The sequence below is a fragment of the Callionymus lyra genome, chromosome 7 (assembly GCF_982586985.1).
Source record: "Callionymus lyra chromosome 7, fCalLyr1.hap1.1, whole genome shotgun sequence".
NCBI classification, from domain to species: domain Eukaryota; kingdom Metazoa; phylum Chordata; class Actinopteri; order Syngnathiformes; family Callionymidae; genus Callionymus; species Callionymus lyra.
In genome coordinates this window covers 23,739,941-23,765,188 of record NC_141824.1, presented here as the reverse complement: position 1 = coordinate 23,765,188, position 25,248 = coordinate 23,739,941, and the positions used below count along the sequence as shown (strand labels likewise).

The 25,248-nt window shown below is 36.3% G+C and overlaps 2 protein-coding genes across 3 annotated transcripts in view; both read right to left on the bottom strand.

Moving 5' to 3' along the window:
• LOC148075752 (solute carrier organic anion transporter family member 1C1-like) overlaps positions 1-13,749 on the bottom strand; it is a 30,500-nt gene extending 16,751 nt beyond the window's left edge. Inside the window, exons 1-4 of one of the 2 annotated variants that reach the window (XM_087795509.1) lie at positions 13,491-13,749; positions 6,373-6,531; positions 4,208-4,349; positions 591-723 (exon numbers count right to left, since the gene is read on the bottom strand). In XM_087795509.1, the coding sequence (XP_087651635.1) occupies positions 591-723; positions 4,208-4,349; positions 6,373-6,465 (368 nt within the window). In that variant the 5' untranslated portion in view covers positions 6,466-6,531; positions 13,491-13,749. The remainder of the gene's footprint in view (positions 1-590; positions 724-4,207; positions 4,350-6,372; positions 6,532-13,490) is intronic. The other variant, XM_087795507.1, reaches the window with a different exon arrangement.
• A 5,381-nt stretch (positions 13,750-19,130) lies between these two features.
• LOC148075751 (cGMP-inhibited 3',5'-cyclic phosphodiesterase 3A-like) overlaps positions 19,131-25,248 on the bottom strand; it is a 76,420-nt gene continuing 70,302 nt past the window's right edge. The window contains exon 18 of the mRNA XM_087794929.1: positions 19,131-23,852. Coding sequence (XP_087651055.1) covers positions 23,581-23,852 — 272 coding nt within the window. The 3' untranslated portion in view covers positions 19,131-23,580. The remainder of the gene's footprint in view (positions 23,853-25,248) is intronic.

The window sequence follows — 25,248 nt, the reverse complement described above, 5'->3', positions numbered from 1 at the left end:
GATGAAAAATATATTACATGTAGAATAATTTATATGATGCTCATTGTTTGGATAAAAATTAAAAATACATTTTAATTATACTCTGACATACATCGTACAGAATAAACTAAATTATTTTAAAACTATTAACATGTCCCGTGCACCAGAACTATAGAGATACTTTCCACGAAATTATCACACACAAATACTCTAACAAAAATAATTCAAAACTAAATTAAAAAATTAAAAAAACTGAAGTAAAATTAAAATGTCAATAGCGGGAATTAATGCGGCGAAACTTTACGTCCTCAAACTTTCAAAAATGTGAAGTTTACTAAAGAAACTGAAAAGAGTGATCTGTGACAGTAGAGTAAAAGCATATATATATATATATATATATATATATATATATATATAGCCACCGTGTTGGCGTCAAATACATAAATGATGCATTTGTATCGGGCCGCCCAGAGAGAAAACATAAAATTAATATAATTTCGATTGTTTGGACAAAATGGAATCGATATATCTAATTAATGAAGGTTCACTTTCGGAAAAAAACAAAAGCTTTACATCTGTTTAAAGTGATTTTCGAATCCTTTTTTACTCACCGTCCGATGACAAAGTGAGGCAGGGCGATGATGAAGGTGCCGATCGACATGAGCACACAACCCACCGCGATGATTTTTGGTCGGTGGAGCTTCGCGCCAAAGTAACTCACGAATGCTATCACCAGCAAGTTACCTGCAGACAGAGATCACTCGAGTCAAATGTTTAGAATGGAACGGATGCTGTTTGTCACGCTTGGCTCACCCTCGAGATATGCAAACGATGGTCAAAGATAAGTCAAAGAACATGGATTCATAAAAGAGTAACATGCATGCAAAGGTTACTGCTTCATTATTCCTTGTATACGCTCTAAATAATGTAACTGCAATGCTACAATATCGAAATAAGTTGTCCGTTTTGATTTAATTATTTTTGAAGTTGAGATGAAATCTGTAAGAAAATCACTTGTACTATTTAATTAAACTGGAGAGTTCTTGTTCTCACCCCTGATTAACTAAACCATTCAAGGAACACTAATTCAAGTGCCGTCAAACGCTTCTATCAAAGTGGCTGAGTGGAGAAAAAAGTATTTCAAAAGACTTGTTTTTTTGGTAAAGTGACTCATCAGTATGCGTTTGTACAAAACTCTCTTCATTGAAATATTTACATTAGAAAATGTGCTTAAGCCACTCTTACTGAAAACACTTTTTTTTTTTTTTTGAAGATTAAATCTTGTTTACCATAACCACGCCGCTGTGATTGGTCAAGCATTAAGGTTTTTCATCGTTCGTCATCAATCCCGGAAGTCTCAACCTCCATCGGACTTATTGTATAAACAAAGCTGGGAGTGATTACAGTTAGCTGGAGGAGGACTGAAGACCCTAATGGAATCCACTCTCGTAACCTCTTGTTCGCCAAGATTTCAGACAAACTTTATAGTAACAACTTCCAAACATGGTCATGATGAGAGACTTTCTGCATGTTGGAGAGGAAGATTGAACATTTAAAACACATGAGCGAGTCAGCCATTAAAATACCTTTAAATTAAAACCTGCTAATATCAGTTTTTAATTATTTTGATCCCACACAGACGGAGAGACACAATCTTGTTACAATAATAATATATATATATAATTAATATTATTTTACTATTATTTTTTTCCAACATCATTCCTAGTATAAAGTGGTTAATCTATTGATATATATTGTAAACCTTGGAGATGACGGCAAACAAAAGACTTGGACATGTGTAGATGAAAAATGCATGAATAAATGCATTTTTCTAACATTTAAATTTAGTAACAAATCAATTGCACGCTGAAAAATACTTTAATTTAATCTGCATATTTGATCAATATTTTCTTTAAAAAAAAAGAAGCCAAACTAAGAGGCTGCTAATAAGTGGAAATGTATGCATACACACTTCTGCTGGGTTTGCATTGCACAAATCATCAAAAAAAAAGAATTCTTGTATCTAATTATCTTTTTTTCCTCTATTCTGGGTCCTACAAGCCCCCCCCCCCCCTCCCTGCAGCATGTTTCTGCCTCGCGGTTGCCCTGACAACAGTCCTATAGAAAGCCTGCTACCTAAGCCTCATGAGAGAGTGAACACTTCACAGGAAATGGAGGGAGGAAAGGTTGGAGAACCCCTGGTGCTCAGCCTCGACAGGTTGGACAGCAGAGGTTGGAGGCTTTATTGTAGAAAAGAACTTAATCAATTGAATCATTCATAAAAAGAACAATTTGCACAAAACTAACGACTACAGCGCCAGCGTGATGGAAACTTTCAGCCAATCATGCGACGCATTAACTTTTGTCTCGGATTTAGAAATGGAAATAGAATACCATACTAGAAAATGCATTTTTTCTTCTTTTAAAATAAAAAAAACAAAGTCAACCTTTCAATATATTTATTGTTTAATGCAATAATTCAATAAATAAAACATGAATAAATGTTTAATTCGGTCATTTCATATTCTGATGCCAGTGATACTTCCATATGGTTCGAGTCCTGGTTCATGAACCTAGATTTTCGTGGTGAGTCAACACCATTTTTGTGGATGTCTTTAACTGGTTGTCCTATAATTGTTTAAATAATGTAGTGAGAATTTAGCTCCTTGGCAGAGGTATGACCATATCAGTGCTTTCTAGTTCTTGTAAATATCATAATGGGTTCATAAAAATTAAATAAAAAGTTGTTTTTTTTTTTAACCAGATGTGTGTTTAGGCTGCTGATGGTTGGCCTGTGGAAGTGGATGTTGGCATCTTCAGCTTCTGTTTCTTTGAGCCCATCGATTTTTGGGGACCTGCCTCACCTCACGTCACCCAGGATTCTCTCCAGCGTCCCGAGACCCTGCCAGGAACAGGACCAGCACCGGACACTGAATGAATGAGCTGAATGGGCTTCGTTTTGGGGCGAATCCAAGTGGCTGAGTCGTAAGTATTGAGACTCGAGTGCGGCAGGTTCACCACCTCTCCAGACAAACAAGTAGGAAGTACCAGTTCTTCCGTCTAGCCACAGTTTCCTCAAATCACATTTCATGGTTCTCGTGTGATTTTTGTATCTCTTGTGTCGCGGTCCGGTTTGAGTCGGAAGTCGTGTTGTGGGCATGAATGAATGTCTTCACTGGAATATCCTTCAGACAGGAACTGAGGTCGCCAAGCTCAGGGGATTTTGGAATTTGTGTTCCAACATGGCGTACGGATTTAACATAAGTAATTTGTACCGCAAACCACTGCACTTTTCGTTAGAAATGGTGAACATTTTGTGCTGATGTATAATCTTTATTTAAGACTGGAACGATTCGTACTTGGTGGTAAAGTGAGCGACTCGAAGGCCATTCAAGAGGACTTGATACAAAAATAATAGAACTCATTGTAAAAACAGAGAAAGTATGTTGTTAATAACGCTTTACTTAACTAAAGAAAATATGTCGAGATTTTGCCAATTACACGACGTCCTTCTTCAAGCTTGATAAAATTAAGTTAACAACTATCTTCTTCTTATCATTATTATTATTTTATTGTTTTTGATGGGTTTTGCTTTGATTATCTTTTTTTTATATATTTTAATATTATGATGGTAATTTGTTTTTAATTGCATGTCGTTATTGTTTGTCTTTTTCTCTTAAAAAATAGAAAAAAAAATCTGGATTTTGTGACACGATTATATGTTTGAATATCTAATTTATTGATAGACAGAAAGTCCATGTGTGTGTACTTTTTAGCCTCCCTCGCCTGTGAAAATTTACCCAAAAGGTTCCTGTCGAGAGGACGGTTCTAAAAACCCAAATGCATTCCTCATGGAATGTGTGTTGGTGCACCGTTCATTCTTTCTCAACAATAACTGGGGCGTCATAGCTCAGATGGTAGAGTGGTTGCCTGCAGTCCAAAAGGTTGCAGGTTCAATCCCAGCTCCAGACAAGCTTGTGTCATTGTGTCCCTGAGCAAGACACTTTACCCTGATTGCTCCTGATGGTAGACTTGGCGCAAGTGTGCAGCTACTACTACTCCCGTCAGTATGTGTGAATGGCTGTAAAAAGCACTACCGAATTTCCCCTCGCGGGACTAATAAGGGATTCTAAAAAAATAATAATAATAACTAAGGAACAACAATAGAACGCTGGGAACAAGATGACCTGAACAGAATAAAGACAGAGCGAGTGGAAGTCAGACTGACCGATCTCAAAGCTTCCATCAATGACGCCGATGAGGTAACTGGGGATGTCGAAGCGTCTCTCAAGCTGAGTTATTGTGCTCTTCATGTAACTTCCTGAGAGAGCTTTTGCGAAATAGGCGAAGGACAAAGCCACCAGGAACATCTGGAAGAGAAGAAAAGCATCAGAAGAAGGGAAAGGAGATGAGAACTAGTGGTGAAGACATCTTGACATGTTGCGACATCCATTCAATTGCTTAAATATGAGATGTCGAAAGTAGCTTCTTTCATTGATGCACACAGGAGATTAAAAACATCTGTTAAAACATTTCCAAAGAGTATCTGATGTGCTAAAATTGTGGCTTCAAAGAGTGCCTTGTTCATTTCCATTGGGAGCTTCAGTCAGACTTCTCTCTCAAAGAATGACAGAATGAAGCAGAATGTTTAGAAATGTAGCAGAAATAAAGTAAAGACAATATCCATCAAATGGAGGGTAAGGTAACGGTTGAAGCACCTGTAAAATATGCAACTGAAGTAAAGCTCAGGAAACAAAAGAAGTTCTCTTAAATTACTTTATATATTATACACTGTCAGTTTATTCCATCTGTACTATCAAAAAAATGAAACTAAGATTTAGTAGCCATTACAATTACCTTTTTATGTGTTGCCTAACTTTGTGATATCATTTTTTAATTAGAAAAAACTCTTAAATGGCAATAATGTGAAAACCCAACTCTACTGACTCACATGTTTCAAATGTTAAAGTCTTTCTCTCCAAGATGCACTCAAGTCCCTCATCATGACCATGTTTTGAACTTATTACTTTTTAAAGTTCTTCCCCGTCTGAAATCTCAGCAAACAAGAGGTTACAAGAGCGAAGTCCATTATGACATAATAATGGTCTTCACTCCTCCTCCAGCCAGCTGTAATCACATCCCGCTTTGTTTATAAACTGAGTCCCTTGGAGACGGAGACTTCCTTGGTTGCTGACGCGTGGCGACAAACCTCGATGCCTGACGATCACAGCAGAGTGGGTGTGGTTATAATAAACTTGACTTCATCTCGAGATGAACTAAGTGTTTTCAGAGGGCGGGGCTTAAGTACATTTTCTAATGTAAATATTTCAATGCAAAGAATTTTGTACAAACAGACACATACTGATGATTTAATAGGTCCTATTCTATTTAAGACCCACTTAATCAACACATTAGTCTTACTCTTTAACAGGAAGTGATTGAGTGACACAAGCAGATGATAAGAACTTTGAAAAAGGAGAAGAATAAAATCTCCGTCCAATTCAACAAGCTTGTCTTGCTGTATGTGGGTAAATAGGTTACACTAAGTGTAAACTCCTGGAAGAAAAACCAGATCTTTTATGCATTTTTTTTTACCATTATTAAACTGAAAAAAAACCATCATTCTTCTTACACATTCTATTTTCCTGGAGGAATGTGTAACTCACAACTAACAACAACTAACACTGACAGTGGAACAAGATTAAGTGGGACAAGATTTTTTTAAATTTATATACTGGTCCTTGCTGATGCTAAAATTGATGTCACTAGTACATGGACTTGATATAAGAGCACCGCTGTGTGCTACTAGCTTTTTTTTATTTTTTAAAGTAATACAGAAGACTGTTGTCATAATTATGACCAAGACCAAATGTTGACTGAAGGGATCCTTGTCAACGTTCTCGTTAAGGAAGTCACTGAAGCTCTATTTCCTTCAATCCTTTGACTGAATCATAGTCGACTCCGGTGCAATGAAACCATCATCCGCGAATACACAACCCTCTCTGTATCATATCAAAGCGTGGAAAGCGGTTGACTCAACTGTCCCTCAATTAAATCAAGCAAAAACCTCATGTTTTGCCAAATAAAGAAATAAAAAATAGATTGCCCCAGGAAAAAACCCTTGGCTTCTGGTTGTCTTTTTAGTGAGGGGAATTTTCAATTTGTTTTTTTTTTTAATTTCAGGATAAACTTTTTCAGCTTGAAAAATGAAAAAAAGAACGACATTATCTGTATTACATCGAGCACGTGTTGGTGTGCGACACTAAAGTCTTACATGTTCTTACTGAGTGAGCATGTGACCTCTCGCACACAGACCCAGACGGATAGAAAGTTAAGAGGGGGGGGGGGGGGGCAGTAGGAGCTTCTGGAGAAACCGTTTTTTTCGAAACCTACTTTAAGGGTGGAGCAAGCCGAGGTCGATCCTCCGGCCGCGGGTCTGCTTCGTCCATTCTCCTGCGCGTGACTTGGTTCCGATCTGTCTCCCATCTTCTAGAAGTGCCGCCTGGTCTCCTACGGAGTGGACTGCCACGTAATGCAATGATGCATGCAACCCTGCAAATGGATAATTCAAGCATGTGACCCACTTCTTATTCTCAGCACAAGACAGAAACATGCCTGCAGAGCCCATGGCTCGCATGCAAACACACGAAGAGGCATATCTGAGGGCAGAGTTTTTCACACACTTGCATGCATGTTACACTCTTTATCTCCATCAAGATGTAAATCGTTGTCAAATGTGAGCCGGACGCACGTAAATCACTCGAGCTACCAACTATGTTAACAATGTTCCTACTATACTCCACTTTCAGCAGGAATCATGTGAACAAAAATGTCGTCCGACCGACTTCTATGCCCCGAAGGCTGCTTGGCGTACATGCTAACAACTTCAAAACATGTTTTCTGAAAAAATAAACATCAGAGGAAACTATTGTGACGCGGCAGGAAATGCTCGAAAACTCTGTTGTGTAGATAAAGTTTTGTGAAAAGATATATGTCGTGTTACATAACATTTGTACAGATTACAACGATTTTTGGCTTCACATGGTGTTTAACCTTTGTGTTGTCTCTGGGTCACGGTGACCGGGAGGTCCAAAACAAAAGTGTTTGAGGTATCCCTTGTGTTTTCCCCCGGAGGCGACGCCTTGTTAAATTGCTGCTTTTATTAAAAATAAATACATTTGGTTAAAAAAGATTGGTTTAAACTGGGGCAGATTTTGTCCGTCAAAGCATATCAAAATGTAACGTAGATTTTTGTTTGGTTTTGTGAATTTTTTAGTTTGTTTACACTTATATTTTACCTTCAATTTTAACATTTTATTCAATAAGCATTTTTTTTATTCTGACATGATTCATTTCATTGTATTTTTACTTTTGGAAACAGACGATGCATTGACTGTTTTTATTTAATACAACAATATTTGAACTAACTAAACAAACAAGTTATTGAATGAAAGTATTAATAATTACAAACAAAGAACAACAACTTTACTCTTCCATTACTTTCCATTCCTCCAGTCCAAAGAGACCAGACAGAACAGTTCCTTGAGAGAGAGCCGTCAACGTGACCAAATGAAGCGTGCAAGATTCAAGCAATGACTGACCCACATTTTTAAATAATCCAAAAAGAAGAATCAGAGTTGTACATCTTTCAACCCTTCAACACTTGACATTCAAAATGTGAAATTATTATTATTCGAGACACTTTTTTCCAGGAAGAAATAACTGCAATTATCCACTGTGTCAGTAATTCCACATCACTTTCTGACGTTTTAAGTAAAAAAGAAGTGCAGTCATAATACTTTTAATAGAAGAAGCTCTTATTTTCTACAATCCTTATTCCGGATTTTTCATCAGATTCCTTTATATTTGTAATTCGTCTTGTATTTATGTGTGGATGGATGTCGGAGTGAGCCTCGATGATGAACTGTTCTCTGTTCATGTTTAAAGCCTGCTGTCTGTTCCAATGACTTTTCTCTCACATCTGAAGTGGTGAGGTGAACTTTACACAGGTGTTGCAATATAATGAAGCGTTTCCTTCCTTCCTGGTGACTTGAGTGGTGCTAACTTTCTGAGGTTTAAGTCTAAAAACTATTATATAGGAAATATTATAAGTGAACTCTTATCTTTAACAGTCTCAAAACTATGGAGCCCTGGACATGACATGGTTAAAAAACAAATATTATAAATATATTTAAGTCGTGGCCACGAAATAATTACTTTTTGATGCATTTCATTTTGGAGTGAATGAATAAAATATGCCTTTTTTCCCTTTAGAGTTTTTTAACCCTTGTGTTATCTCTGGGTCAAGGTGAACGACCTCCATCTGGAAGCCAGGGATGTCGTTCACCTTGACCCAGAGACAACAAAAGGGTAAATAAAATATATATTTTCAATTAAATAATTTACAATCAGAATAATACTGCAGCCTACATAAGAAATCAGAAATAATTGTATTGTCACTGAACAATGTTTAATGAAATATAAGTAAATAGATCAAATGTAAGTGATTCTCACAATATGATACAATGATATTTCACATTGTGAATAGAAGATTGTCCCTTCTTTTTTTGACGGCCCCTTATAACAGTCATAGTATATCATGGTGCCCCTGAAGACATGTCATTTGCCACCCTTGCTCTAGACCGACATTATTCTTTTCACTCTAGCTGCTACTCTTCTTTCAGAGAAGACGTCTGACATTCTAAACTTTTACTTTCCGATGAACCTCGTCTGGGTTTAAGCAAAAGTCTGACAGTCATGATTGGTGATCATAACATTCAGGTTTAAGGTGGTTTGAGTGAACATGAACTGTTGAAATGGAACGCTGTTGTTTCCCAGTGGAACTGACAATTTGTTTTTGTTCATGAATAAAAACATGTTTAAATCCAACCTTTAAAGATTCAATTTTTCAATATTCTATAACAAGTAATATAACAAAATTCTCCTTTACTGGACTGAATTAACTCCTTTTAAAATTGGATTGTTTTCTAACAGACGTCTCTGTAAAAACTGGTGTGTGGTCAGAGACAGATTTGACCCATATTCAGGGTATTAGTCCAATTGTTGCTTCAGGAACACTGGTGTGAGTCAGAGGTGCAGGAAATTCTTCTTAGAAAAACGTTTTACTGAAAGACATCAAAGTAAAGTACAAATCAGGATTGGTTTCAGAGGAAAACGCATTAATTTGGACAAGGTTAAATTTAATGTTCTAATGCTCTTTCCAAGGAACTGCTGATTTAAGGAGAATTATGGGAATAGAGTGTGAAATGTCGGCACGTGTTTTTGTTTTTTATTTTATCTTCACGAGTCTGTCTTCAAAATGACCTTAACAGGCATTTTATAAAACTGGAGCTTTTTTCCATATTAATAAAATGTTTCGATGTTTATTTAAATGGTACAATAAATGAATTATAGTTCCTTAACATGTATTTGAAGTTCATTGTTACATACCACCCAGTAAATTTAACAGTAAAGGGTTAGTTCGCTCAAAATTAACCCATTTTCTACTCACCCCTATGTCGACTTAGGGTTGAGATTACTTGCATAGTAATCTGTTCTTTTTTAGAGTTATGGACAAAAAGTTCAATGTTAATGTATTAATGGAACTCATCCAGTCTTTATCTTCGTCCAAAAAGGCAAACTTAAAAACATCTAAATACCTCCATACTTCTCGTCTGTAACGATCATCTTTTATTGAAGCCTCGACAAGAGGAATTGTTCCGGGAAACTTAAACAAGTCTATGTTTTAAGCTTGTTTTTAGCAGAAGCTACTAGGCTAGTAGCCTTAATCTTGCCAACTAACACTTGTAATGTGTTTCAATGAGGAAAGACATCAGGCAGTAGTTGAGAGACTGATAACTTATGCTACAAACAATCTTAAAATATAGACTTGCTTAAGTTTTTCCGAACATTTCCTCAAGGCGAGGCTTCAATAAAAGATGAACGTTACAGACGAGCAGTTTCGAGGTATTTAGATGTTTTTAAGTTTGTCTTTTTGGACGAAGATGAAGACTTGACGAGCTCCATTAATACATTAACATTGACCTTTTTGTCCATATCTCTAAAAAAATAAGAGATTACTCTGCAAATAATCTCAACCTTTAGTCGAGATAGGGGGGAGTAGAACAATGGAGGCATTTTGATGTCTTTTTGGACGAAGATGAAGACGAAGACAACTGAGCTTCAGTCGCGACATTAAAATAAACAAATCTTTTTTTCTATAACTCTAAAAAGGAACAGATTATTCTGATAATAATCAAAAGTCTCACTGGGTATGAGGGTGAGTAGAAAATAAAGTTGGCACGAACTCTTTCAACTGTAATGTTAAGTTAAGAATGTTTTAGACCAAATATTCTTGCTAGCTTAGCTATTTGAAAACAGTGCTAACTACCGTCAAGAAAACCTTTTTGGTTTGAATGTCGCAAATGAAGTGTATCGTGTCTGTTTTGGAAGAGTGGCCGTCGAGTGACTTGTTTAACCTCCTCTGGGTTAACAGGTTATCAGATCTCACCCTTTTACCTTCACCTTGATTTTGTCCTCTGTGTCCAAACATTATTCTAAGCATCAAAGCAGTATTGGTCGGATCCATACCTGGTTAAACGGCGAACATCATGCAATAATCTAAGCTGCGTAATGTAGTAATAAATATTTATCTGGCAGCTCGGAACGACCTCCTATGTAAAGATGTTATCTTAGGGTCTTCATAACAAGGAGGTATATAATCCTTATCGTCTGCATATGCTTGACCATTACGAACATTATTTTCAGCACGCCGGTTCCATTATTTAACTTCACTCAAGTGTATGTGAAATGCTCTGTTGCTAAGCTTCAGGGTGTGCTTTGTGCTGATTCGCTGGTTGAAAGCAGCCCAGAGCTCATTATGAAGGTGTGTAGAGCGCTCGCTCGTAACGCCGATCGGTTAGCAAGAGTCCTTTCAGTGCACGAGACTGTGACTGAAACAAAGTGATAATGAGATTTGAATCAATCTCAACAAAGTCTCAGAGTAAACATTTGAAATGAAAATGCTTTTACTGGCTGTTTTAGTGATGGTGTAATGGTACCGTTTGATTATTGTTACTACTATAAATATACTTTTTTTTAAATTATTCTGTAACCTCCTTTAACTCTGGTTGATGATATTCTCAATCCATGCACTTATATGTTAACAAATGAAATTGTAATAAATACAACTCTTCCATTATATTGTACCTTAATATTCTAAATATTTAATCAAATATGATTTCAACGTTACTATCGTAGCTTTGACTTTTATTTTAACTGAATTTTATCATCTGTATTCCTGTTTATTGATTCATTCATTATTTCTTCCTTGTTTTTGACGAGTAAAAACTAAATATGGTAAATTATAATGATGACATTGGTTTTATTTAATTAAATTAAAACTGATATTTTCTTCTGATGATGTTTCAATAATATGTCAATGTTCTTTACAGTTTAACATGTACACCTAGGATGACCTTGACTGTCCAGACAGATGCCTTCAAATAAAATTGATTTATTATTATACATTTTATTTGGCAAACCAAACATTTCCCACAGGCCTGAGAAGATCTCACTGTGATCCACTCTGTTTATCAACATGAGATTTTCACAGCTCCAAAAAAAAGAAGAAAATCCTTGAAAATCCTGTGATATTTTTTTCTTTGAAGCCTCGTCCAAACCTAGAGTTTTAATTATTCTCTGCCCTTCACAAAAACTTAGCTGTAAAAGGTCACTGACCTGTGAAAGAAAATCTGTCAGTGGTTTGACATGTCGTAGTCTGTTATTACTGCAGACATTTCGATGAAGGCATAGTTTATCCGACATGGACTCGCACATTAGGTGACGCACAGGAATGACTGACAGTGATGACTGTGTGAAAACTAACACAATGCAGTATGTTGAAGACGTGCCACGACACTCACTCTAGAACCAACAGTTTGAATCCCTGATAAAATATGTACAAACGCATCATTTCTTATTTCACATTATGAAATACTTTTCAACTGAATTAATTAAATGGGGTTAAAAGATTTTTTGTTTAATTTAACTTGAATTTAACGGTTAAAGTGCAACTAATTTGTTGATTTAAGAGTGTTTTAAATATATGTTGGACCTCTATTGTACTCATCAGTATGTGTCTGTTTGTACAAAACTCTCTTTTCATTTAAATATTTACCTTGGAAAATGTGCTTAAGCCCCGCCCACTAGAAATGCTTAATTTTTCTGGAGGTTAAATCTTTGGTTGCCAGGTTTTGGCTCATTGATATATGGGGCGTCATAGCTCAGATGGTAGAGTGGTTGCCTGCAGTCCAAAAAGGTTGCAGGTTCAATCCCAGCTCCAGACAAGCTTGTGTTGTTGTGTCCCTGAGCAAGACACTTTACCCTGATTGCGCCTGATGGCAGATTCGGCGCCATGTGGTGCAGCCTACTCCCATCAGTATGTGTGAATGGCTGTCAAAGCGCTTTGTGACCCTGGTCTAGAAAGGCGCTATATAAATAGAGATTATTATTATCATATGCAAAATATCAACAGCAACTATTTTACATTTTTTTACTCCTCAGAAATTACACAAATTTTTAATACACATTTGCAATTTTTTTAATAAAGTCTATCAAATACACATTTTTATTTGTATGAAATAATGGGGATGCAGGGGATCCCCTTAGGAAATGTAATGTTCCTGCCCTGCTGTGGACTCTAATGCTAATACAATTAAATATGTTTTTTTCTTTCACTGACATTATTTGTTTAGTAAAATAACAACTAGTTCATTATGTAGCTTTCCTTCACATTTAACAAGGAAGGACACAAAATTTAATTCCCCAATTCCTCCAATTTGTCACCACGGGTCATCAATGCCAGAAGTCTCCACCTCCAAGGGACTTTTTGTATAAACAAAGTGGGTGTGATTACAGGTGGTTGGAGGAGGAGTGAAACCATTAATTCGTTATGATGGACTCTCCTTTCGTAACCTCTTGTTCGCCGAGATTTCAGACGGGGGGAGAACTTTATAAAGTAATAAGATAAAAACATGGTCATGATGAGAGTTAGTTGCACTTTAAATAGCATTTATTGGTTGAAGAGATTATTTTTACTATTATATTTACTTCATTTAATTTATATTTATTCGTATTTACTATTACTTCTAAATTTTTCAGTTTGGGATAAGGATATGGATTTTCACTTTTACACTTTGCTGCTTAAATGATTATATATATATATATATATATATATATATATATATATATATATATATATATTTATAGCACATGGTTATGATCAAAAATGTTTATCTTACGGTTCATCATAACTAAATACACATGAGTTAAATTGCTGTAAATTACTTTAAAGCTGTGAAAATAAATGGAATATCTGCGCATAAACTGTTTAATCGCTTTAAGAAATGAGCTCGAGTTACGATTCCTGATCTGATTTACCGAGGATGGATTTAGGAGTGTGAACGAGGAACACAATGTCCAACAGAAAAGAAAAGAAAAAAAAAACGCACCGACCTCCGTGTCCAGGGAACTCCGGGGATGGATCGTCTGCAGCGGTCAGCCTCCTCAGCCTGCGCCGGTCAAACTTCTCATGACCTACGCAGAGAATCGAGGATGATGAAGACGAGAAGATTCTTCTCTGTTCATCTCCAGGTTTTCCACTTTCTCCACAGATCAACGGAGGGAAAAAGGCTGAGAGATGTATCTCCGCCACTTGGACACGTCCAGTCGGATGATGTGTGAAGTGTCCGCTGTGTCTGTGCGGGTCTGTGACTGCAGTTACCTCCTCCCTCACCTCCCTCCTCCCGTCGCTTTCTCCTCCTCCTCCTCCTCCTCCTTCGTCTCACTCCATTTTCTTTCTTCTCAAAACCTCCTTTAATTGTGGCCAAATATTAACAGTTTCTGACACAAAGAAAAAGTAACACGAGGAATAAAAAAGTATGAGTAAACAAAACTAATGGAAAAGATTTGATGTTCAACTCTATTTATGGGGTTAGACTTCCCATGATCACCTACCCCTCCTTTAATAAAAATATATTGTGTTAATATGTTTGAGAGTTTGGTGCTTAAATGTTTGTGATGGTGTGGAGGACGATGACAGTTTAAACATATTTTTAGTCCAATTCAAAATAAAATTCCAAAGCATTAGTTAATATTGAAATAAGATCCGGCATCTCGGAAGTTTTAGCCTGCATTCAACGAGTTAGAAGGTAAAACAAAAAGAAAAAAAGCTTATTTAAATATGACTGCAAATACCAAGATCTTTTACAATCTAAGGTGAAGGATGTTCATTTTATGATCCTTTTTTATTTTCTCTTCACCAGTTCTAAGATGATTGACAATGCCTTATGTCAGATCTTATTTCCTGACAACTTTCAGCAAAATTGTTGTAACGTTATAGTTAAAGTATCTAAATAATTCTCATTTAAGCCCCTAATTGGAGCCAAATAATTAAATACACTGACACAAAATATCAGGGATGCGAAGTTTCAGCAAAAAAAAAGAAAAAAAAAAGTGTTTTTTACCTTGATATTCACGGTCATCTTTGTCAACGTCATATTACTAAAATATGATTTATTTATTCATTTTAATTAATTCATCCAAAAGTCTATGTTGAAATGTTAAGATATTTTGCGGGATAGTAGTCTACATTTTCTACAAGAGATCTATGTCGGTCATTGATCGTAACTTGGAATAATTATTGATTTATAGCGTCATAAACCTGTCATCTTTGACATATACTGTATGAGTCGCAGTTGAAATGTGATGTTTTGATTTTTTATTCTATACAATTCTACATCCAAGTTTTATATTTTATTATTTGGCTTCTTAAACTTGCCATCTTAAATGGAACATATTCAATCTAAATTTGTTTTAAACAATCAATAAATATGGCACAAGATAATGAATAATAACATAAATAAATTAACTAATAACAAACAGTACAAAGTATGAGTGTGATAGCAAAAGATTACAAGGCATATGTTGTGGTTCAATGCTCTTAATTTGTATATATATATATATAAAGTAAATATTTCCTACTTCTGTTGTGTAAAAATATTAAATCACGATGACTCGATGTCTGTGTGTTGTGTGAAGTGATGCCAAAAACTAACTAAAAATTGCATGACTGTCACACTCAAAGCGTAACACGTCAGCTCTGCAATATTCACAATGTTTTGAAGAGTATCTACCCCACTTTCAAAATATTGGTCAAGCCTTTTTGTGGTGCGTGATTTGTATTGTGGGCTTAGTTGTTAGTGTACTTTTTTTTTGCCCATTAAACAAAGTTTTGTTGTTGTTGGTCACTTTTTATGTATCTATGATTTTGTTTTCCAACCATGTGACGTTGAAGTTTTTGTCAGATCCAGTTCCTCCAGCGAGGAGGTGAACTAGTTCATGCCTCCATTGGATGCTGAGGGAGACTTATGGTGTGTGCTGTTGCCTCGAGCAGTTCCTCAGCAGTATCAAATGTCACTTACATGAGGTTACATGAAACTCTAACGTGACACTTTTTATTAACCTTAAATCAAAGCCTCTCCCGATCTCGATCATCTGTTTCTAGGTGTATTTATTTTGGTCTTGAAACAACAGCAAGCGTTACAGTACAGTTAGATCCTTTATATTTCTCTGTAGAGGCACCACAGTCGGTCACACTCTCTCCTTAGTATTACAGCCAAGTCAGCCTGCAGGAAGAACAACTTGTTCCAGCCTCACTATTGTCACTTCATTTTTATCTAAACATCTTTTGTTATCTTTTTCTTCAACATGTCTTTGGTGAAATACTAGTCACTTGTTTTTTTTTTATCATTGAACCGGCCTAACATCTTCATTTTGGACGGCAAAAAGAAAGTGCTGTATTCACTTAATAAGCAAAGGTAGAATTTAAATCTTACTTTTGCCACAGTATGAATGTTTTCAACGAGATCATGAGCAATGTTAGCTTAGCCGTAGTTGCAATCAGACAAGTCGTTTTTATAAAGTTTTTTCAGGGTTCCTTTTTCCGCACATTTTTCAATTTGTAATCTACCATTTGTAAATAGTTAAATTTGTATTCATGGCTAAGATGTTACTTTTTCATGTTTAATTTCGTGCATATGTATTTAATATAATTCCTAATTGTTGGAACCTTCCCCTGATAATAGCAATATATAAATAAAAAAATGTGTTTCTAATATCATCAGTGATGGCTTGAAGTAGTGGTACAAGAAAATACTATAACGATGTATATTGCAATGTTTTCATTCCAACTACAGTATCGATATTCAATAGCACTAAAAAAAAAAAAAAAGCTTTTTATCTTTCAAATAACATTTTATTTTAGTTCAATTTATGGTTTACATTTCAATAGTATGTGTGTAGAGTACAATCATTCAATATTTTATTTTACAATTAACACTTAAATATTCCCAGTGTTTATTCATTTGTGTGGTGCAATGAAACCTCTGGCCACTAGTAGGTCACATTTCCTCCGTGTCAAAGTATCAAGAAAATCTGCGAAATGGCCGCAATGACTGAGCTCCAGCAGCTTTGAAAGCTCATGTCTGGACTCATTATGACTTTAAAACAAAGTTTCTTTCGGATTCTTGCCAATACACAGCCCTAGTTAGAAGCCACACATGTTTCTTTAAAACCTTCTTAAATTCTTGCGGAACTGTAGAACATCTCGGAATGTAACCATTCGCTTAATGTCAAATTATAAACTTTTCTAGAAAATCATTTAAATATTAGCTTTCAGGTGCAATTGTCACTTCCTGAGGTGATTGGTTCTGGACCTCACTTGTTCCGTCACAAGTGCTTGGAACAGAAAAGCCGGTTGGTTTGTCACGTGGGTGAATGTCAAGAATTCCCACATTGCTCCGTAAAGCCCATCTGAGCAGTCGTGGAGGGAGATTCTGCCACAAATAGTTGAATTAGAACCTGGTCGCTGCGCCACTGTTGCCATGGAGGTCCACGATCAATATGAAGCATCTATGCTCTAGTTTAGATAGAAATGACAAACGCACTATTTTGCTCAGATCTCATGATCGACAATGTGAGTCTTACAGCCGCGTTAAGCACTTTAAAAGATTTAGTCTTTTCCCAGCAGCTGAGAAGAACGACATTACATGCTGGTTAAATACCGACAATAGATGTAATGTGCACTTTGGTCATATGTTCATAGTTTACACACATATTTTAAACAGTCAACCAAACTGTGTAACTCTGTGTATTGTTTTTTTGATGATGGGATACGGATTAGCACGAACGGTGCACTACAGATCCGGTCGCCTTTCTATTTACAATGTTATTTACACATAAGAGGTTATTTTTGAATGGACGGAGCGTGAAACATCCAAGAAAACAAACAAGAAATGTGCCTGAGGATGCGCTTTACAAATACAGCTTACTTACATATGTCATGTAACCATTAGCATAGTTCATTTATTTGTGCAACAAATGCAAAAAATTAAATAAAATCTGACAATAAAATATGGTCGATGGCAAAGATGTTAGTAAGTAAGTAAGTGAAGTTTATTTGTAAATTACCTTTCTAGACCAGTGTCACAAACCACAATCAAAAACAATAAACAGTAAAAAATAAATACTTTAAAAGGCCAAGACACATAAGACAAACACAGGAGTCCTAGAAAATCAGGGAAAAGCCTGAACAAATAAAAACGTCTTAAGATGTTTCTTCAAGGAGTCAGTAGATCATCAAACACAGAGGGAGATGAAGATCGTTCCAAAGCTTAGGAGCAACATTCTGGAAGGATTTCTCTCCTCTGGTCCTGATGCATGTTCAGGAACCATCAGTAGATTCTGATCCACAGACCTCAGAGCCCGAGCTGGGGTGTAAGGCTGGATCAGATCACTGATGTAAGGAGGAGCCTGACCATGAATAGATCTAAATATAAGAACCAGAATTTTAAAATTGATCCTGAAAGAAACTGGCAGCCAGTGAAGAGTTTTAAAAATCGGGGAAATGTGAGTTCTTCTACTAGAGCCGGTCAGAATTCTCGCTGAGTACTGTATGTTTGACTGGAATTCACAGGAATATGTGTGCGTGTGAGCTGCATGTGTTAGCTTCTTAACTTGCTGCACCACATGTGTTCCAACATGGCTATCAAACGTAACAACCAGAGGAACATTCTTGTTTTTTAAACATATTTTCGGACAACTTTACCCAAACCAATTACATTTACATTTATATTTCTGTAGGTTTTCAGAGTGAATATTAGTCCATTTTTGTCTAACTTTGTTTCATATTTTTTATTTTTAGAAATAGGTTTTATCTTAACTGTATTTTCTTTTGGTGATCTTTATCACAATAACAATCTGAAATCGTCAAAGATGAAGTTCTTGCCGAGCCCTCATTCATACAACGCCGAGATCAAAAGAAAGTTCCCCAGAATACTATTTCATCGGCTCCAAATGGCCCACAGTTGAGACCCCTGTACCAAAGAATAATACCTTATATAAATAAATGCTAATTTGTGGCCCGGAATATTATTGCTCCACATAAGACCTGGGTAAGACCTTAATAAGTGTGGTGGTCTTAATCTACGGTATATTGATTATATTTCAATAAGAAAATACCATATTTCCCTTTAATATAACCTTTTTAATTCCCAGTTTGATTTCATATTAAGCTTACTTTTGTAAGCAACCCTGCTCTATGTCTAATTTATTGACATACTTTGATACCCTTTTTAACATTTGACATTGTTCAACAGCAGATGGCAGCAGTGTTCCAGGACCGGCTTGCACAACACACATGAAGAGCGGTGCAAACGGTATACCTTCTTTCTGAAGAACAGAGAGTCACAAACTAGTGATGTGTTGACGAGGCTTCATGAAACAGCTGATGAGGTATCATAATACAGTGTCTTTATTTTGAAAAGCCACTAGATGGCGCACTGTACTTGATCATCTTTAACTCTGATCTACTAATTCAATGACACCTGGCAACTTTTAAGACTGAGAGTGACATCTAGTGGTCTTTAAAAATGCAGATACTGTATCATGATACCTCAGCAGCTGTTTCATAAAGCCTCATCGACTCTTCACTACAATCAACACTTCCTGTAGATCTAATTCAAATGTCTTTCAAGAGACACACGGACAGATGGAACTCTGCTGAGGTAAGAAAAGGAGACAGGAGCCGCTTTGATAAATCTTATATTTGACAATATGCACACGACAACATCGACACCGCTCTCCTAGTGACAGCTCCTACTGAATATAGTGTATAGTCGTACATTTTCGAGAGGCACTTCCAGCAGTTCTGGCAATAGAGAAGCTACAGTATTGTGTCTAAATTACAAAACAGTAAAAATAAATATTTTCTAAAAGTTTTTTGGATATAATATACTTTTTTTTTTTTTTTTTTAATTTGTACAGTTTATATATAATTGTATATTTTTTTTTTTTATACAAATTCACACGAGAAATAAAATGTATTATTCCACAAATACTAGTGAATCACACGTCTTCCCAATCCTGCAGGTATTGCTACATGTGTTAAGTGCAAAAGAGAAAAAATTGCGAGTCCAGTCTTGTGAAGTGCCGGATGTAGAAGCGGAACGTCCCAGTTTTTTTTTTTTTGTTTGTCTTGCATTTGAGATAAACAATTTGAAAAAAAGTTTCTTTTGGTTTCCTCTGTGTGAAAAGAAACAATGATGAAAGAAGCGTGGAGCTGGTGTTTACATACATACATACTTACATACATGTGAGAATGTTATGGCACAGAAGTTCTGCCCCTCCCGCTCAACAGCAGCTGAAACAACACTCCGTACAAAAAGGAATGTTTTTGGTGCAAAACTTCAAAAGAATAAAACACAGGCGTCAGGCTGAGAATCAAACATTAGCTCAGCCCCATTGTACTGCTACTGCTGCCTTTTGGCAAGGCAGCGGCAAAACTCATAACAGACTGTGACCTCACCTGCGGCTCTAGTACTAAGAAAAGTGTAAATATGTCGATAACCGTTACTGGAAGGAACTGACAACATAGTTTAGGGCTCATTTGGTGCAAATCTCAAATAGTTCCACAAGTGTCTTTGGTTTGCACATTTCCCTTCACCTCCGGAGGACCCCTGACTGCCGAGTTGAAGACCCTGCACCATTGTGGCGAATGACTTTAGGCATCAATGTACAACCGAGGAAAGTGCAACTGTGATGAAAATCGTGAAAAATAAAAAATGCTACTTAAGCTTCCAAATTTGCTTTTGGAGTAAAATCAAACCCATGATGTTTCTGGTACATTTGAAGATTATATTCTCAGACTCTGATATAATCAATTTGAGTATGAAAATAAAACCACTCAGAATTACGCATTTTTCCTGAAGTTTGCATAATAATTCAAGGAATTCTGTTTTTTTAAAGGGCAACTAATGTGTTGATTTAAGTGTATCTTAAATAGATCTCGGACCTTTATTGTATCATCGTTATGTGTCTGTTTGTACAAAAATCTATTTTATTTAAATATTTAAATTGCTCAAGCCCCGCTCACTGAAAAAACACTTTATCTATCTGGAGAGGAAATCTTGTTTACCATAACCACGCCCACTCTGCTGTGTACGTTTTTCACTTTTCGAGTTTCATCAATACTGGAAGTCTCCACCTCCAAGGGACTTGTTGTGTAAACAAAGCGAGGTGTTTTTACAGCTGACTGGAGGAGGAGTGAAGACCATTATTATGTCATAATGGACTTTAATGGACGGGGGAGAACTTTTTAAAGAAATAACTTCAAAACATTGTCATAATGAAGGACTTACTGCATCTTGGAGAGGAAGACTTCAACATTTGAAACATGTGTTGGATTTTCACATTAGTTGCCCTTTTAAACATTAATGCAAAAATAATTGATTATTATTTGACTGGGCTTTACACACAATAGTATACATTTGTTCTGACATGTTTTAAACATTGTGATGTGTCAGGTTGATGGAAGAATCGAGATGTCAGCTACAAGGTTGACATGGAGGACGACCAGGATGGTGTATTTCAAGGACAACGATTAGCTGAACTAGAAAATTGATTAAGCTGAGATAGAATACAGTGTTTCCCTTTTTTTCATTTTTTAATAAGTTGCCCCATTTTTCAAAATAAAATGTCTATTTTATAAAGCAAAAATAATGAAAAAAAGAGTTTAAATTGTCATTTTAAATAAATAAAGTGTCATATTTGGTGTCTAAATATACAAGAAAACATGCGACGGTGCAATCTGCCCTCGATGTTACCAAGCGCTCCAAAGATATGCCACTCATGCCTACAGTGTCAACATGCAACACAATGTGAAGCACAAATGAGTTAAGTGTGAGCTCATATCTCTGAGTATCTACATTTAAAGTAATTAAAAAAGGAAAGAACTCAGGCGTGGGAACACATCAGCATATGGTCAGGAAGCAAACACGGGCCACAGAAGTTCTCTGTTTACACGAAAGAGAGGATTTAATTGGCCGGAGTCGCTGGACGTTATGCTTCTGATGAGCCTGTTGACAATGTAGAGTCATATATAACATGAAGGTTTTGGACTGCGGGAGGAAACTGGGATCACAGAGGAAACTTTGAAACAAAGAGCATACGAGCCACCACACGATAGGAAGGTCCAGCCCGACACATGTTTACGAAGAGAACGAGTGGGTCCTGCATGGCTTGTTTACGAATACTTCCTGACCTGTCTCATACTAAACATTTTGATTTAGTACATTTGATTGCTATGTTTCTTCAGCTTGAAAACATCTGCTTGACATTAGCAATGAAAGCTTTGTGTGAGCAGATGTACTGTAGATGTCAACATATTGTCCTGAATCATGGGTGTTTTGTGTCTTTGCAGAAATAATAATCTGTGCATCTCTGCTTCGTAAACTACCAAAAAGAACAGCCATATTCTCCCACTAAAAAAATATGCTTTGTTTTTTTGTGAATGAGGTGAAATAAAATACTTCTTCTTCATCTACTCATTGCATATTTCCTCTACCGAGATCCCTGTCGAGTTGTTTGTCTGTTTAAATGAGATTAAAATGTGTACAGGAAGTTTTTTATCTCTGTCTGTGTTTTAATCTTGTTACGTTGAGCAATAAGACAAAGGACACGATGTGCCACAAGGTTTCATGTGGATTAATCAAATAAAGGGAACGAGGACGTGAAATGAAGTTTTTTAAAAATAAATGTTTCTGCATCAGCTGATCCAAAGTGTGGCAGAGTAAGAGACGTTCGATTTAAGATTTTTCATGTTGATTGCTGTGTCTGAGTCAGGCTTTAATTTTTTTCAGACTGTTCCAGTGGAAACAGATCTAGGTTCAGCAGTGTCCACTCTGTTAACGCATAAGAGCCAATAAATCTTATGATTTATAATAAATAAATGTTGAAACAAAAAGCCTGATATGGTTGGATTGATATTCTCATCCAAACCGATATCACATCAATTAACTTTAAAACAGTCCAATCTGTGACTGTAAAAGGTAAAAAAAATTGCAGTTTTTCTTAAATAATATCCTGTGACATCATCACATATTGGGGCTAAACCAAGGACACTGTTTCTTTAACTGACATCAGAGAAAACAGATCACCTAGAACGCTTGACTAAAAATATTTATTTGCTCTTTTGGGTCATTATATTTGGTCTATTAAACTTTATCACCCTGTAAAACAACAGATAAGAAAATCTTCCTTTTTTTTAAAGAAATTTTAAACAGAAGCAGCTAGTCAACAGTGACATTTTGTATCTTTGTATATTTTGAAGGAAATAAAAAAAATCTCGAATTAAATTACAGACCTACAATTTCTAATAACAAACATTTTTTTTATGATAAAGAACAATGTTAAATTGGCTTAAAAATGACTTGTTCTCGATGAGTGAAAATAAAAAAAGGATTTCCTAGAAATAACCTGGATTCAAATGTAACAAAAGCAACTTTAGATGCTGTCGATTGTTGTCATAACATGTTCAATAATAGCTACTCTGGTCTTAATATATGTGGGCGTTGATGACTTTGAGGGAAGAGAACATGCGACTCGGGACAATCGACGTATTGTGAAAAAACCTTTCTTGTGTGCGCTGGAATAAAGCTTTGGGAGCCGCGGGGTTCTTTGTGGAACTTCCGAGTATAGAATGAGAAGTTTGTGCGAGCGTCGGTTCACAGATTCCCGTGAGTAGCTACAGTTTTTCATCTCGTCTCCTAACATCCACACAGACAAACCCTCACATCTAACTTCCTGGAATTCATCCTATTGTCTTCACACACAAATTGTTTGTACACATTCTCGTTCTCAGGTGGCGGCTTCTACAGGAAGAGTTGGGAACAACCGTGACGATGGATGAGGTGGATTCGAAATGAACTGTGGTCACATGGCAGCATAGACATTTTGGTGAGGAAAGGGCCACAAAAATCTTCTTTTTTTTCCCACACTTTGTTTGACTCTTGAGTCACTTCCTGTCCTCTACCCTGTTTTTGTTAGGCACATAATACCCAAAACATCTTCTACAGTGTTGTGTCAAAGTGATGCGCTGGCTACCATATCAAGAGTTCACTTAAGAAAGCAACATTTTTTTAAACAAAGATCAGATTCCTGGTTTGAGAAGAGGTAAAGAGAGTGAGGCCGTCCGCCGTCTCGCCCTCAAGTTTCCGGCTGCAGCAGCATTTTCTCCTCTTCGCTCTCTTGCACCTCTTCGGACAAGTCTTCCTCTTTGCTCGTCGTCTCCTCCTCCTCCTCGTGGATGGCTGTGATTGGGTCGGTGCTGCTGCTGAGGCAGTTGAGTTCGTCGGCCTGGGAGTTCTCCTGGACTTCAGCAGCGATGACTCTTTTCCACATTTCGTGGTTTTCCAGAAGATGCTGTGTGATCTGGCACAAAACCTTCCTCCGGATCTCGTTGTGTGTTTGTTGCCTCTCTGTAGAATGAGAAAATATATTGTGTTATTACGAAGAATATATATATAATTAGTTTAAAAAAAAAAGGAAAAAAGAAAAGAATATATATATATACACAACACTGCAGAAAACTGACCAGAAACTGTTTCCTTCAACTGAGGAAAATCTCTAAACTTCGGAAAATGATGTCACAACACAAACTGGGGCTGGTAATCCATGGGTTTGTGTCTTTTTGTTTAGACTATTGTAACAGTTTATTTTCGTGTCTAAACAAGAAGGAGCTGTCTCGCCTGCAGTTAACAAAAAACTCTGCAGCAAGAATTCAGACCAGCTCTAGTAGAAGAACTCACATTACTCCGATCCTTAAAACTTTTCAGTTTTGGCTGCCAGTTTCTTTCAGGATCAATTTTAAAATTCTGGTTCAGAGCTATTCATGGTCAGACTCCTTACATCAGTGATCTGATCCAGCCTTACACACCAGCTCGGGTTCTGAGGTCTGTGGATCAGAATCCACAATCCTTCCATGCTGTTGCTCCTACGCTTTGGAACGATCTTCCTCTCCCTCTGTGTTTGATGGATCTACTGACTCCTTGCAGAAACATCTTAGAGACATTTAGAAATATTTCGCAGAAAAAGAAATGTCCCTACGATTACTTAATATATATTACTTATTTTATTACATGGAAATAATTATGCGTTTTTAAGTGAGCATGTTTACTTAACCTAAAATTGGGGATTTTTCTTTCTGATCAAGGTTCCTGAAGAATCAGCAATGTCCACGAAAGTTACTTTTTAGAGATTTGGAGCGTGTTTGCCCCCCTCCAAGGCAATCCGCTATAATCTCGAACTCTGCCGCTAGTGTGAATGTGAAGTACTACACCCTGCAATGTCCTCAATGTGACTAACAAACTTTCAGCAGAAATTATATCTTTTTTTTTTAAGTTGATCAGATGATCAAAATCCAATTATAGATAATTATTTGTACTATAATTGTATCGTTTAATTCATTCTGCCTTTATAGACACAACGTTAGATCGTATTAGTTTGCTTTTTTAATACATTTCCTAGAACATTTCCCTTAAATCACGTGTCCCAGATGTTAAGGTAAAAATAAGTATGTTTAATTACAATAGAAATGTTTTTTTTTGTACATGTAATATGCCATTTTCTAAACAAATACACAACTCTGCAAATGTAGGTTACCCCAATGGTGGGGTGTTGTGCCTTATGTCTTTGAAGGAATTTAAGTATATATTTATTTTTAAATGAAAGAGAAAACAAATGGGATGCACTGTAAAAAAAAACACGGCTTACACAGATTTGCTTAGCTCTAAATCACGAACAGAATGTGTTGTTTCTTTTGCATATCAGAAATAAATGAATGTAGAAATAGTATAAAATATGAAATTAACGTGA